The 13,736-nt window shown below is 41.2% G+C and overlaps 2 protein-coding genes across 2 annotated transcripts in view; both read right to left on the bottom strand.

Annotated features, from left to right (window-relative positions):
* The window catches only part of LOC131990883 (NACHT, LRR and PYD domains-containing protein 3-like), a 220,691-nt gene that overhangs the window by 30,158 nt on the left and 176,797 nt on the right, over positions 1–13,736 (bottom strand). The gene's annotated exons all lie outside the window — the stretch shown is intronic.
* Positions 1–13,736, bottom strand: part of LOC131991419 (pleckstrin homology domain-containing family G member 3-like) — a 40,285-nt gene that overhangs the window by 9,677 nt on the left and 16,872 nt on the right. Inside the window, exons 4-14 of the mRNA XM_059356829.1 lie at positions 8,459–8,559; positions 7,931–8,000; positions 7,381–7,427; positions 7,028–7,178; positions 6,392–6,523; positions 5,710–5,892; positions 5,511–5,603; positions 5,060–5,146; positions 4,415–4,448; positions 1,674–1,775; positions 1,197–1,327 (exon numbers count right to left, since the gene is read on the bottom strand). Of these exons, the coding sequence (XP_059212812.1) occupies positions 1,197–1,327; positions 1,674–1,775; positions 4,415–4,448; positions 5,060–5,146; positions 5,511–5,603; positions 5,710–5,892; positions 6,392–6,523; positions 7,028–7,178; positions 7,381–7,427; positions 7,931–8,000; positions 8,459–8,559 (1,131 nt within the window). The remainder of the gene's footprint in view (positions 1–1,196; positions 1,328–1,673; positions 1,776–4,414; positions 4,449–5,059; positions 5,147–5,510; positions 5,604–5,709; positions 5,893–6,391; positions 6,524–7,027; positions 7,179–7,380; positions 7,428–7,930; positions 8,001–8,458; positions 8,560–13,736) is intronic.

Below are 13,736 nucleotides of genomic sequence, written 5' to 3'. Positions count from 1 at the left end.
ATCGATACTTTTTTGTCATAATTAATGGAAAAAATGAAGGGAATTTTTTGGTACTTAAAATGAAATCAATAGCTTTTTTGATCCACTAGATGGTGCTGTTGAGTATTATTCTGGTGAGGTCAGTAGAGGTGACGGTCAGTGTGAAAGAAGAAGTTGGTACAACAAAGATGGCAGCACCGGAGATAATAAATAAGGAGAGCCCCGTCCGCGTTAATGTCAAGCGTGTGGATTCATTTTGGATTTTTTTTTAACAAGGAAGGGACGAATGAGATAGAAATGACACATGGAGTTAGCAAGGAGTGCCGCATGAAAATAAAATACTCGGGGAATAACACAATCCATTGCTTGCTTCATGTGAAAGACTTGAGGCCATACAACGTTGTGGAAACGATGTTTTAGCTCCATGGTGAAGACACTGAACCAGGTATGTGACTCCGTGGAGACGTTATTTCACGGACACAGCTGTATCAGAGCTATACCCAGCAGTAAAGCTTGAAGTTGAGGAACGTTTGGGAACAGATATACTTGCGATAACTTTCTATAACGATATCGATAACTTTAAGATTCATATGTGACTCTAACGGCTCACTGTGTGACAGATGACTGGAGGCGTCTGTCTCACGTTCTTTAGACTCCAGCAGAACACGAAAGTCTCTCCGGAGCAAACGCTGCATGTTTGATATCAGTTCAGTTTGACTGGATACTTTGTTGTCAGTCTGTGGGTTTGACTCATTGTGGAGAAATAAAAAGACTGTCTTATTTGACAAAACAATTATTGATTTAATTTAATTTTGTGGACACAAAATGCAGTTAAATAAGTAATTTTAAACAGTAAAATCGCAATATATTGTATCGCAATACTCACCATATCGCGAAATGCTTAAAATCGCAATAATATCGTATCGTGACTCAAGTATCGCGATAAAATCGTATCGTGGAGCCTCTGGTGATTCCCACCTCTAATATATATATATATATATATATATATATATATATATATATATATATATATATATACATATACATGTGTGTGTGTGTGTGTGTTCCTCACCTTCAGGACAGCTGCAGATGAGCCGACGTGGTTGAACAGCAGAAAGACAACAGATCAATAATCAATAATCAATACATGTCTTTCTGATCAATCACACACACACAGACACACACACACACACACACACACACAGACACACACACACACACACACACACACACACAGACACACACACAGACACAGACACACACACAGACACAGACACACACACACACTCATCATTCCTCCATATTATGTTTTTACCTTCAGATTTCTTCAGGACGTGTTTGGTCGACTCTGAAGAAGGAAACAAATCAGAATGAAGGGAGTACACTCTGTGTGTGTGTGTGTCTGTGTGTGTGTGTGTGTGTGTGTGTGTATGTATGTGTGTCTGTGTGTGTCTGTGTGTGTGTGTCTGTGTGTGTGTGTGTCTGTGTGTGTGTGTGTGTGTGTGTGTGTGTGTGTCTGTGTGTGTGTGTGTGTGTGTGTCTGTGTGTGTGTCTGTGTCTGTGTCTGTGTGTGTGTGTGTGTGTGTGTCTGTGTGTGTGTGTGTGTGTGTGTGTGTGTGTGTGTGTGTCTGTGTGTGTGTGTGTGTGTGTGTGTGTGTGTGTGTGTCTGTGTGTGTGTGTGTGTGTATGTTTACCAGACTCCCGGGGTCCCTGGCGTCCGTCTGTCGGGACCTCGTCAGACTGACAGGACATAGCTTTCTTCAGCCGCTCAGGACTGTACCGGTACCTGGGAGGGTCTGTGGGAGGACACACAACAACAACAACAACAACAACATCAATACATTTACATTTAGTCATCAGCAGACGCTTTTATCCAAAGCGACTTACAGGAAGAATAAACGCAAACAATGAAGGTCTAGTGCAGTAAGAGCTGTTAGTGCATCAATCAGGTAAATGTGGTGCCCGTATATATCTCTTCTATCCAAAGAACACTACACACTGCACCCATTCACACACACATTCATACTGGTGTTAGGGGCGACCAGGGCACACTGCTGCCACCTGCCACCAGCAGGAATTCATCCACACCGATGAACGCAGCATCAGGAGCAATCTGGGGTTCAGAATCTTGCTCAAGGATACTTGGACATGTAGCTGCCATGGTCGGGGATCGAACCACCAACCCTCCGGTCACTGGACGACCGCTCTACCAACTGAGCCCCAGCCGCCCCGGTCTGGAGAGGATTGTTTAAGGAGTAGAGTTGTGGTGTGGTGCTAAGAGAGAAGGTCCTCTCTGAAGGTCTTCAGGTCTTCAGGAGGTTCTAAAGGTAGAGGGACGTCCTGCTCTGGTAGAACCGGGAGTGGTTCCACCAACAGAACAACAAACACTAAGAGTCTGGATTGTCTTGGACCAACGGGGGGCAGAGCCAGAACCGTTCACTGGAAGAGCTCAGTGGTGGAGAGGTAGAATATGTCTGGATCGGAGGAGGAGGAGGAGGAGGAGGAGGCGGAGGAGGAGGAGGCGGAGGAGGAGGCGGAGGAGGAGGAGGAGGAGGAGGAGGAGGAGGCGGAGGAGGCGGAGGAGGAGGAGGAGGAGGAGGAGGAGGCGGAGGAGGCGGAGGAGGAGGAGGAGGAGGAGGAGGGTTGAGTAGTGATTTGAAGGTGGAAAAGAGTTTCCGGGTGTCAGTGACACTGTTGACTTTGTCGTTGTAAAAAGCAGTCTTTGCATCGGTGATGCTGCCTGAGAATGAGGACAATAGTGTCTGATAGTTTATGAGATCGTCAGCAAGTTTGGATTTGATCCATTTCCTTTCAGCAGCTCTGAGCTCGGTACGCTGTGATCGGAGGGTATCAGTCAACCATGGGTGGGATTGGTTGGGTCGAGCAGGCCTTGTAGATAAAGGACATAGCCTGTTCAGACATGAGTTCAGAGTAGAGCAGAGTGAGTCAGTGGCATCATTAGCCTTCAGAGAGGAGGAGGTGCTGAGTGGAGGTAGGGCAGAGGCAACAATAGAGGAGAAGTGGGCTGGGGATAAGTTCCGGAGGTTACGGTGGAACGTAACCATTGGTGCAGGAGCAGAGGGTTGCTCTGGTAGAGTGACATTAAACTGGATAAAGAAATGGTCTGACAGGTGGAGAGGCGTTACCACCAGTGCATCTGTGGCACAGTTACGGATGAGAATTAAGTCAAGGTTCTTGTCAGCTTTGTGAGTAGGAGGACTTTGGACCAGCTGGAGGGCGAATGAATGAATTAATGTCATGAAGTTATTAGAGTCTGGACTGTCGAAGTGGATGTTCATGTCACCAGGACAAGCAACGGACAGTCATGATCAGGTATGGAAGAGAGCAGGGTATCTAGCTCATCAGTGAAGCCACCCAGCTGGCCTGGTGGACGGTAAATGACCACAACGCAGGCTTTAACAGGAGCAGTTACTGTGATGGCATGGTACCAAAGCAGCTATTCTCAACCTTGGGGTCCCGACCCCATTTGGGGTCGTGAGATGACAGGCACTTCCTGTTAAGTTATTAACTCAACTTGTAACGTAGTTAGATTTAATAAATAATATTGCGTGCAATCTGTTGCCTCAATGTTACTGAGTAGCTATTGTTTATCTTATTTACAGCAGGTAAACTTGTCTCAGCCTGGTCCGTCTCAGTAAACGTTATTAATCTGTGACTGGAATTAAACGTGTCTGTTCTCTCATCCAGGCTGATTGTGACGGGCTCCGCCCTCTGCAGAGCTGGGAATGGTTGGGATTTCCAATTGAAGTGCAACATTGCTCCACCTGGGGTTGTTAGCAACCCTAGATGGCCACTTAATTGCTCACTTGCCCTCACAGAGATGAATTCTCAGAATTCAGAAAGGAATGCAGATTTAGACTGATCACAGAAAATATTCAGAGATTCAGACCCATGCTGAACATCTCTTACTGCCCAGTCACTAAAGGTTCTTAGTTATTTTCTGTATATTTCCAGTATATAACAACATCAATAACAACATCAACAACAACAACGTGAGCAGCTATGAAACTCAACGAGCAGTTTCAGGGTATTTTTTCACTCTTTTTTCATTTTGCTCTCTGTGTCTTTATATTTCACTGCAACATATATATATATATATATATGTATTGAGATATATATATATATATATATATATATATAATCTATATAAATATATATATAAATCTATATATTCTATATATAAATCAACATAATCTATATAAATCTCTATAAACTATGTAAATCTATATAAATCTATATATGTCTATATTTCATATTCAGATTTGTTTATATTTCCAGAGGGAAGCGTTCATCTGACATGATGCGTTCAGGGACCGTCGGACAGCTGAGAATCTGAGGATAGTTTCTGAGTCATTTTGATGATTTCAGACGACAAATAAACTGTTTTTATTACAAACATTCAACATTTACTCACATATGGAATCCATCTCCAAGATGGCCTCCTTGGCCTGAAACACACAAACACAACACACTGATCATTATACTGGTCCTACTGGTGTTACTGGTGTTACTGGTCCTACTGGTTCTACTGGTCCTACTGGTGTTACTGGTGCTACTGGTCCTACTGGTCCTACTGGTGCTACTGGTCCTACTGGTGTTACTGGTGTTACTGGTCCTACTGGTTCTACTGGTCCTACTGGTCCTACTGGTGTTAGTGGTGCTACTGGTCCTACTGGTCCTACTGGTCCTACTGGTGCTACTGGTCCTACTGGTGTTACTGGTGTTACTGGTCCTACTGGTCCTACTGGTGCTACTGGTGTTACTGGTCCTACTGGTCCTACTGGTGTTACTGGTGTTACTGGTCCTACTGGTGTTACTGGTGTTACTGGTCCTACTGGTCCTACTGGTGTTACTGTTGTTACTGGTGCTACTGGTGTTACTGGTGTTACTGGTGCTACTGGTCCCACTGGTGCTACTGGTCCTACTGGTCCTACTGGTGCTACTGGTCCTACTGGTCCTACTGGTCCTACTGGTGTTACTGGTGCTACTGGTCCTACTGGTGTTACTGGTCCTACTGGTGCTACTGGTCCTACTGGTCCTACTGGTCCTACTGGTGTACCTTCTGTGGGATGAGGGCGTGGTGGTTCTCCAGAATGATGCGTTTGATGTGATGAGCCCAGAGCTTCTTCTCCTCCACCGTCTTCGCCTGAAACACCAAAGAAAGAAAGTTTCAGATAGAAACCACTTCAGAACTTCAAACAGATCGGAGAGGACTGAAGTCAGGAGCAGCAGGAGGAGCAGCAGGAGGTGAGGAGGAGCAGCAGCAGGAGGAGGAGGTGAGGAGCAGCAGCAGGAGGTGAACAGGAGCAGCAGCAGCAGCAGGAGGTGAACAGGAGGAGGAGCAGCAGGAGGAGGTGAGGAGCAGCAGCAGGAGGAGCAGCAGCAGGTGGAGGAGCAGCAGCAGGAGGAGGAGCAGCAGCAGGAGGAGGAGCAGCAGCAGCAGGAGGTGAACAGGAGGAGGAGCAGCAGGAGGAGGAGGAGCAGCAGCAGGAGGAGGGAGGAGGTCTGACCTGGACGGTGTGAGGCTGTTTGGGGTGTTTGTAGTGCGTCACACTGAAGCTCAGAGAGTCTTTGGCGCTTTCAATCAGCATCAGAGTGGAGCACTGAGAGGAAGATAATATTATTATTATTATTATTATTATTATTATTATTGTTGTTGTTGTTGTTGCTGTTGTTGTTGCTGTTGTTATAAACAAGGTAAACACTCACAGAGATGTGCGTCTTGTAGACGTAGTGCTCTCCGCGGCGTTTGGTGATGAGCAGCATGCGGTCGAACAGGAACAGCGTTCTCTCGTTTTTGGCTCGATGGACTTTGAAGGTTCCCTCCAGAACCAGTTCTCCGTACGTGGTGAGGTCCGGACCTTTCCAGGCCAGCAGCAGGGACTGGACCTCCTGGGGGGACGGGTGAAATCAGGAGAGATCAGGTGAAATCAGGTGAGATCAGGTGAGATCAGGTGAGATCATGTGAGATCAGGTGAGATCATGTGAGATCATGTGAAATCAGGTGAGATCAGGTGAGATCATGTGAGATCATGTGAGATCAGGTGAGATCAGGTGAGATCATGTGAGATCATGTGAGATCAGGTGAGATCATGTGAGATCAGGTGAGATCATGTGAAATCAGGTGAGATCAGGTGAGATCAGGTGAGATCATGTGAGATCATGTGAGATCAGGTGAGATCATGTGAGATCAGGTGAGATCATGTGAGATCATGTGAAATCAGGTGAGATCAGGTGAAATCAGGTGAGATCAGGTGAAATCAGGTGAGATCAGGTGAGATCATGTGAGATCAGGTGAGATCACCTCTGAAGGGACCTCCTGAGGGACAGAGTACAGGTCAGCGTCCTGGCAGGAACACCTGGACCTGAGCGCCGCAGCGCCGCCACTCACCTGCAGCCTGACGGCGTGTTCGTGTTTCCTCTTCATGTCGTTGATGTACCACGCCACGCCCGTCATGGTGTAGATCGCCTCCTCCACCACCTCGTAGCCCTCCTCCTCAGGGTCAAAGTGCTTCGCTATCTCCTGCACAAAACACCATCATCACCATCATCACCATCATCATCATCATCACCATCATCACCATCATCATCTTCTTCACATTTTATTTTTGGTTAATTTATTTTCCTGATTTTATTAAGTTTTATGGCTGAACTGTCTTAGTCACTTTTGTTTCGAGTCTGGGTGAATAATGTTTATTTATTATATTTAATTATAATATTCAGGTGTGTGTGTGTGTGTGTGTGTGTGTGTGTGAACAGGTGAAATCAAGTAAAATCAGGTGTGAACAGGGGAAATCAGGTGTGAAATCAGGTGAAATCAGGTCTGAAATCAGGTCTGAACAGGTGTGAAATCAGGTGTGAAATCAGGTGTGAACAGGTGTGAAATCAGGTGCGAACAGAACAGGACTTACTTTGGGTTAGTTGGTGCAGTACAATAATATTTACAGTTATATTTAATAATATTATTCAGGTGTGTGTGATGTCACTCAGGTGTGTGTGTGTGTGTGTGTGTGTGTGTGTGTGGTACCTGTAGCAGCAGGTGGTATTTGAGGATCCTCTGGACAGGTTTGAGCAGGTAAGAACCGAGAGGCAGCGAACGCTTCAGAGACGCCTGACGCTCCCGGAAAAACTTTGCTAGAGTTTTATTCCTCATACACTCCGTCAGCGCGGCAACCGAGCTGCAACAAGACGCCAAACAGGCAGGTGAGATCAGGTGAGATCAGGTGAGATCAGGTGAAATCAGATGTGAAATCAGATGTGAAAAGGGTGAAATCAGGTGAAATCAGGTGAGATCAGGTGAAATCAGGTGAAATCAGGTGAAATCAGGTGAAATCAGGTGAGATCAGGTGTGAAATCAGGTGTGAAGAGAACAGGACTTACTTTGGGTAGTTGGTGCAGTACTGCGTGTAGATCTCAAAGTACTCACTCTGAAATGAGACAAACATGATGTTTATATTCAGTCTCAGATAAACAATCTCTGCTGTTATTATTTATTCATCTATCTATAACAATAACAATAATAATAATAATGAATTAATATTTAAAGGACTTGATAGAATACTTCATGTTGTAGTAAATGCACCAAATATAATACAAAATAAGTGTAGGTGTGAATTAATTGATACTAATTGATGAATTCATTGATTTGTTTATTTACTTTCCTATTTCATTTTGTCTTTTATTTATTTATTGTTGCATTTCAGTTTTGATGAGTAAATAAATAAAGAAGCAAAACAAAACACAGATATCCGAATCGATGCATGAAAAATATTACGTAAAATAATATTTAAGAAAAAAACAGGTTTAATTTATAGAAAATCATCTCAAATTCAAATAAATATCTTCCTCTAATTGTTAAGAGCATCATTACAAAAGGTCAAAGTGAGCCTTCAAAATAAATCACATCCTTTAATAATTATAATTATCTCACCTTCATGACGAAGCACCTGGCCACCGCCACCGGGTCGTGGTCGCAGAGGTCCAGAGCCTGGAGCAGCTCGCTGCGGACAGGAAGCGCCGTCACCATGGCAACGACGACAACGACGACAACGACGACAACGACGACAACAACAACAACAACAACAACATGACTTTAAACAATGATTCAGTGGTGCAGTGTTTGATCCCCTCAGCAGGGGGAGCTGGACATAATAAATAACAAATAATGCAACTAAAAAGTACTTTTCAGAGGTACTTGTACTAGTAGTATTTCCACATGTGTAACTTTATACTTTTGCTCCACTACATTTATCTGACAGCTTTAGTTACTTTTCAGGTCGAGACTTAACATAAAACAGTTTAAATTGATTTATATTATTATAACAGTTTATTAAGTAGTAAATCAACAGGAAGACACTAAATGCATCATTTTACTCACAATACTCATTCTAACTGTAATTATTATCATTATTGTTATAATTATTGTTATTATTGTTGTTATTATCATTGTGATGATCACCTGTTGAACTCGTAGATGTCCTCGATGTTCCCAAACAGAGAGCAGACCTGCTCCGGGCGGATCGACAGGTCGCACTGGTCGATGATGTGAGACAGGTAGTCCTGCAGACACACAGGTACACACTAGTTATATCAGTTATATAGAATAATATAGAGTTATATCAGTTATATAGAATAATATAGTTATATCAGTTATATATAATAATATAGAGTTATATCAGTTATATAGAATAATATAGAGTTATATCAGTTATATATAATAATATAGAGTTATATCAGTTATATAGAATAATATAGAGTTATATCAGTTATATAGAGTAATATAGAGTTATATCAGTTATATAGAGTAATATAGAGTTATATAGAATAATATAGAGTTATATTAGTTATATAGAATAATATAGAGTTATATCAGTTATATAGAATAATATAGAGTTATATCAGTTATATAGAGTAATATAGAGTTATATTAGTTATATAGAGTTATATTAGTTATATAGAATAATATAGAGTTATATTAGTTATATAGAGTTATATTAGTTATATAGAATAATATAGAGTTATATTAGTTATATAGAATAATATAGAGTTATATCAGTTATATATAATAATATAGTTATATTAGTTATATAGAGTTATATCAGTTATATAGAATAATATAGAGTTATATTAGTTATATAGAATAATATAGAGTTATATCAGTTATATAGAATAATATAGAGTTATATCAGTTATATAGAATAATATAGAGTTATATCAGTTATATAGAATAATATAGAGTTATATCAGTTATATAGAATAATATAGAGTTATATCAGTTATATAGAGTTATATCAGTTATATATAATAATATAGAGTTATATCAGTTATATAGAATAATATAGAGTTATATCAGTTATATAGAGTAATATAGAGTTATATCAGTTATATAGAGTTATATCAGTTATATAGAATAATATAGAGTTATATCAGTTATATAGAGTTATATCAGTTATATATAATAATATAGAGTTATATCAGTTATATAGAGTTATATCAGTTATATAGAATAATATAGAGTTATATCAGTTATATAGAATAATATAGTTATATTAGTTATATAGAATAATATAGAGTTATATTAGTTATATAGAATAATATAGTTATATTAGTTATATAGAATAATATAGAGTTATATTAGTTATATAGAATAATATAGAGTTATATTAGTTATATAGAATAATATAGTTATATTAGTTATATAGAATAATATAGAGTTATATTAGTTATATAGAATAATATAGAGTTATATTAGTTATATAGAATAATATAGATCAAATCAAATCAAATCAAGTTTATTTGTATAGCCCTTTACAGTAGCCAGAAGGTACCCAAAGTGCTTCACAGGAAATCCATAAAAAACAATACATAACACATGCATAACATATAAGTACAAAATAAAAGTGCTGCAGTGCTGCAAGGTAGTACGAGCCATAGACCATAGCCATACATAGAAAGGAACAAACAAAATGAGTAGACCTAAGAAACAGAGTTGGCAGAATTAAAAGCCAACCTAAAAAAGTGGGTCTTCAACTTTGATTTAAAAAGGCTGAGATCAGAAGTGAAACAAATGTCAGGGGGCAGTTTGTTCCACAGCCTTGGAGCAGCGACGGCAAAAGACCGATCGCCCCACTGTTTAAGCCGTGTCCTCGGGACCTCTAGGAGAAGTTGACCCGAAGAGCGCAGGGCTCTGCCACAATTGCGAACAGTTAAAATCTCTGACAGATAAGATGGGGCCAGTCCATTAACGGCCTGAAAAACAAATAACAAAAGTTTAAAATCAATTCTAAAACGGACTGGAAGCCAGTGGAGTGATGACAGCACAGGGGTAATGTGTTCCCGTCTCGGTGTGCCTGTTAAAAATCGGGCAGCGGCATTCTGTACTAGTTGGAGACGAGAGATGGAAGACTGGCTGAGGCCAACGTAGAGGGCATTGCAGTAATCGAGTCTCGAACTGATAAAAGCATGGATTGCCTTCTCGAGATCCGGCCGGATGAGGAAAGGTTTCACTTTGGCCAAGAGACGGAGCTGAAAGAAGCTTGTGCTGACAACAGAACTAATCTGTTTGTCGAATTTGAGTCCATTGTCAAATATTACACCAAGGTTTTTAACATGTGATTTAAAAAAGGGGGCCAGAGTACCAGAGTTTGTGGCGGAAACAATCGACGAAGATGGTGAACCAAACAAAATGCATTCAGTTTTGCTGTCGTTTAAATGCAAAAAGTTCTGTGCCAGCCACCGCTTTACATCAGAAATGCATTCCAGGAGCTTAGTGAATGCAGTGTTATCGTTAGGACACATGGGCAGATATATCTGCAAATTATCTGCATAAAAGTGAAAAGACAAATTGTGTTGTTTTATAATTGATCCCAGAGGAAGCATGTACAAAGAAAACAGAATAGGGCCGAGAATGGAACCCTGTGGCACACCACAGGGCAGGGATGCAGCTGAGGAGCAGTGGTCGCCAATGACGACAGAGAAGCTCCTGTCTGCCAGGTATGACTTGAACCATTGAAGAGCAGTGCCACTATAGAGTTATATTAGTTATATAGAATAATATAGTTACATTAGTTATATAGAATAATATAGAGTTATATTAGTTATATAGAGTTATATCAGTTATATAGAATAATATAGAGTTATGTATAATAATATAGAGTTATATTAGTTATATTGAATAATATAGAGTTATATTAGTTATATAGAGTTATATCAGTTATCTCGAATAATATAGAGTTATGTATAATAATATAGAGTTATATTAGTTATATAGAATAATATAGAGTTATGTATAATAATATAGAATTATATTAGTTATATAGAATAATATAGAGTTATGTATAATAATATAGAGTTATATTAGTTATATAAAATAATATAGAGTTATATTAGTTATATAGAGTTATATAGAGTCACATAGAGTTATATAGAGTTAATAATGAGTCCATATAGAGATCATATTTATATATATTTTGTTTTACATAATCTAAATATAGTGTTTAATCAAACTTTGACACACGCATATGATCATGGACACGTCTGTCTCTGAGGACACGTCTGTCTCTGAGGACACGTCTGTCTCTGTGAGGACACGTCTGTCTCTCTGAGGACACGTCTGTCTCTGAGGACACGTCTCTGTCTCTGTGAGGACACGTCTGTCTCTGTGAAGACACGTCTGTCTCTGAGGACATGTCTGTCTCTGTGAGGACACGTCTGTCTCTGAGGACACGTCTGTCTCTGAGGACATGTCTCTGTCTCTGTGAGGACACGTCTGTCTCTGAGGACACGTCTCTGTCTCTGAGGACATGTCTGTCTCTGAGGACACGTCTGTCTCTGTGAGGACACATTTGTCTCTGAGGACATGTCTCTGTCTCTGTGAGGACACGTCTGTCTCTGTGAGGACATGTCTGTCTCTGAGGACACGTCTCTGTCTCTGTGAGGACACGTCTGTCTCTGAGAACACGTCTGTCTCTCTCTGAGGACACGTCTGTCTCTGAGGACATGTCTCTGAGGACATGTCTGTCTCTGTGAGGACACGTCTGTCTCTGAGGACACGTCTCTGTCTCTGAGGACACGTCTCTGAGGACACGTCTGTCTCTGAGGACACGTCTGTCTCTGAGGACACATCTCTGTCTCTGTGAGGACATGTCTGTCTCTAAGGACATGTCTGTCTCTGAGGACACGTCTGTCTCTGAGGACACGTCTCTGTCTCTGAGGACACGTCTGTCTGTGAGGACACGTCTGTCTCTGTGAGGACACGTCTGTCTCTGATGACACGTCTGTCTCTGATGACACGTCTGTCTCTGAGGACACGTCTGTCTCTGAGGACACGTCTGTCTCTGAGGACAGTGTGCATGTTATCTGTGATCCTGACTGTTACATAAGCAGTTAATCCAGAAGGTCTTAACGAGTTAATTATAGTGTGTGACGTCTTTATTCACTCTCAGCTCAAACTGTCCTCTGTCCTCTCTCTTCTGTCCTCAAGGAAGTGAGGAGTGCTTCTGTTTACTATCACAATAAAAAGCTCAGGAACAAACTAGTTTATTTACAGATATTGTGTGTTTTCTAGGGGTGTGACGATACTCTCAGCTCACGAGACGAGATTTTAAGAAAACTACAACGGCAAAATATGTGACACATGCATTTTGAAATGTTTTGTTATAACTCTTAACATGCATGAGGCATGGGCTTTTAAAAGTTAAAATAAGATAAAAATAATAATAAAATCCCCCGGAGGGATTAATGAGACCCCGGAGGTGACGTTTGATAATCTCTTAGCAACAACTGGTGCTTGTTGTAAACAAACTAAGTGAACACCTCCTGCAGCAGCAGCACATACACACTGTACTGCTACAGAGCTAACTGTTAGCCTGTTAGCACATACACACTGTACTGCTACAGAGCTAACTGTTAGCCTGTTAGCACATACACACTGTACTGCTACAGAGTTAACTGTTAGCCTGTTAGCACATACACACTGTACTGCTACAGAGCTAACTGTTAGCCTGTTAGCACATACACACTGTACTGCTACAGAGCTAACTGTTAGCCTGTTAGCACATACACACTGTACTGCTACAGAGCTAGCTGTTAGCCTGTTAGCACATACACACTGTACTGCTACAGAGCTAACTGTTAGCCTGTTAGCACATACACACTGTACTGCTACAGAGCTAACTGTTAGCCTGTTAGCACATACACACTGTACTGCTACAGAGTTAACTGTTAGCCTGTTAGCACATACACACTGTACTGCTACAGAGCTAACTGTTAGCCTGTTAGCACATACACACTGTACTGCTACAGAGCTAACTGTTAGCCTGTTAGCACATACACACTGTACTGCTACAGAGCTAACTGTTAGCCTATTAGCACATACACACTGTACTGCTACAGAGCTAACTGTTAGCCTGTTAGCACATACACACTGTACTGCTACAGAGCTAACTGTTAGCCTGTTAGCACATACACACTGTACTGCTACAGAGCTAACTGCTATCCTGTTAGCACATACACACTGTACTGCTACAGAGCTAACTGCTATCCTGTTAGCACATACACACTGTACTGCTACAGAGCTAACTGTTAGCCTGTTAGCACATCCACACTGTACTGCTACATGCTACAGAGCTAACTGTTAGCCTGTTAGCACATCCACACTGTACTGCTACATGCTACAGAGCTAACTGTTAGCCTGTTAGCACATACACACTGTACTGCTACATGCTACAGAGCTAACT

This window comes from Centropristis striata, chromosome 18, assembly GCF_030273125.1.
Source record: "Centropristis striata isolate RG_2023a ecotype Rhode Island chromosome 18, C.striata_1.0, whole genome shotgun sequence".
Lineage (NCBI taxonomy): Eukaryota > Metazoa > Chordata > Actinopteri > Perciformes > Serranidae > Centropristis > Centropristis striata.
This window is presented reverse-complemented; position numbering and strand designations above follow the sequence as displayed.